This window comes from Dermacentor andersoni, chromosome 2, assembly GCF_023375885.2.
Source record: "Dermacentor andersoni chromosome 2, qqDerAnde1_hic_scaffold, whole genome shotgun sequence".
Taxonomy (NCBI): Eukaryota; Metazoa; Arthropoda; class Arachnida; order Ixodida; family Ixodidae; genus Dermacentor; species Dermacentor andersoni.
The window spans coordinates 219,858,561-219,860,479 of NC_092815.1; the positions used below are offsets into that span (position 1 = coordinate 219,858,561).

The 1,919-nt window shown below is 57.9% G+C and overlaps 1 protein-coding gene across 1 annotated transcript; it reads left to right on the plus strand.

The window, feature by feature from the left end:
• Positions 1-768: 768 nt before the first annotated feature.
• Positions 769-1,341, plus strand: LOC140215874 (uncharacterized). Its single transcript, XM_072286222.1, has one exon. It carries the CDS (start codon positions 769-771, stop codon positions 1,339-1,341), a length of 573 nt encoding a protein of 190 aa, XP_072142323.1.
• Positions 1,342-1,919: the final 578 nt, after the last annotated feature.

Below are 1,919 nucleotides of genomic sequence, written 5' to 3' on the forward strand. Positions count from 1 at the left end.
AAGGACAACGTAGTCGCCGACGCGCTTTCACGTGTGGCAGCTATTAGCCCTTCGCAGATAACAACTGATGTCCTCGCCGAGGCTCAGACTACGGACGCTGAACTGCAGGAGCTTCTTAATGGCGGGTCCTCGCTACCGCTGCAGCAAGTCCCCATACCTGAATCGACAAAGACTATCTACTGTGACATATCAACAGCACGAAGCAGGCCTTACGTGCGCCTTTCCCATCGCCATGGCCTCTTTAACCAGCTCCATAATCTCAGCCATCCCGGCATACGCGCCTCTGCAGGCCTCGTGGCTGACCGCTATGTCTGGCCCTCCATGCAGCGGGATTGCCGCACCTGGGCGCGCTCCTGCATTCAATGCCAGCGCGCTAAAGTCACCAGGCGTGTCACTTCACCACTCGGCGCATTCCCCCAGACTTCTGGTCGGTTTCAGCACGTCCACCTTGATATCATAGGGCCCTTGCCTCCAGCTGGACGCTATCGCACCTGCCTCACCGCAAGCGATAGGTACACTCGATGGCCTGAGGCATGGCCCCTCGAGGGAATCGCTGCGGAAGACGTTGCCTCGGCCTTCTTCGCCGGCTGGATTGCCCGGTTCGGGCCCCCTCGCCGCGTCACCACCGACTAAGGACGACAGTTCGAATCGCACCTTTTCCGGCTGCTCGGGCTGACCATCGGGTTCCAACGCTCGCGGACCACCAGCTACCACCCATGCGCCAATGGGATGATCGAACGTTTCCACCGACAGTTCAAAGCAGCCATCATGTGCCACCCGGACTCAACCTGGCCTGAAGCCATCCCAGCCGTCACCCTAGGTCTTCGCGCCACCTTCAAGCCCGACATTCAGGCTACACCCGCAGAGCTCGTATACGGGGAACCCCTCAGTCTCCCAGGCGAATTTCTCGCTGCACCGCCATCCACCACCGCGACGTCAGATCCCACAGATTTCATCGCCCGGCTCCGACGCACCATCGCTGCCCTCCGCTCGTCACCTGCAGCTCACCAATGTAAGACCGCCCCCTTCGTCTTCAAGGATCTGGCAACGTGCTCGCACACTTTTCACCGCGACGACACCGTCCGCCGGCCTTTACAGCCACCTTACAGCGGGCCCTACCCAGTTCTCCGTAGCAACGACAAAACCTTCGCCCTGCGCATTAAAGGGAACGCCGTCCGCGTCTCTATCGACCGGCTGAAGCCGCCCTACATCGATTCCGGCGAGCCAGGGAATACCAGTACACCCAGAGACGTCCATCCACGTCCGCCGACCTCGCAGCCTGCTTCTGTCACTACACGCAGCGGACGTCGCGTACGCTGCCCAGATTTTTTCAAGCCCTGAGGGCTCTCCACTCCGCGGGGGGGGGGGGGAGGTGTGGCGATACACTCCGCGCAAATTTCTGCGCACCCTCCGTCTTCTTATCATCTGGCCCAGCATAAGACAGCTGCACGCTGGACTGCATGGTCGATAAAACATTGCGCCACCGCCACGTCACCGGAGGTATGCGTCACCGACGGTGGCAATAAAAACAGGCTGCCTGGCTGAGAAAGGCCGCCTTTTACCTTCCGCTACTTGAACGAACGTAGCGTTGGTATGACTGTCCGCCGCCATCGTTAGTTTTATAAAGAAGCGTTACGTTTTTATGTTGGGATTCGTCCTTCGGCAGACACGACATCCCACAAATTCATTAAAGAATGTGCTTAACTCATCGAGCTTAGTGGCGGCGGACCGTACATTGAGGTGAATGGCAGTGAAAATGCCCTGCGACTGCGCCGGAAGTTTAAGTTCAAATGGCAGACAAAACTCTTGATTCAGCATCGCGTGTACAAGAAAACGTAACACAGGTTATAAGCATAAGCACCCTAGGCAATCTTGACGAGGTCAGAATCTGTTTCAATGCGCACCACTTGCCTGGACTG

Bases quoted from the DNA above. Each gene is read 5' to 3' on its own strand.
- LOC140215874 (XM_072286222.1), top strand. From the start codon at position 769: ATGTGCCACCCGGACTCAACCTGGCCTGAAGCCATCCCAGCCGTCACC.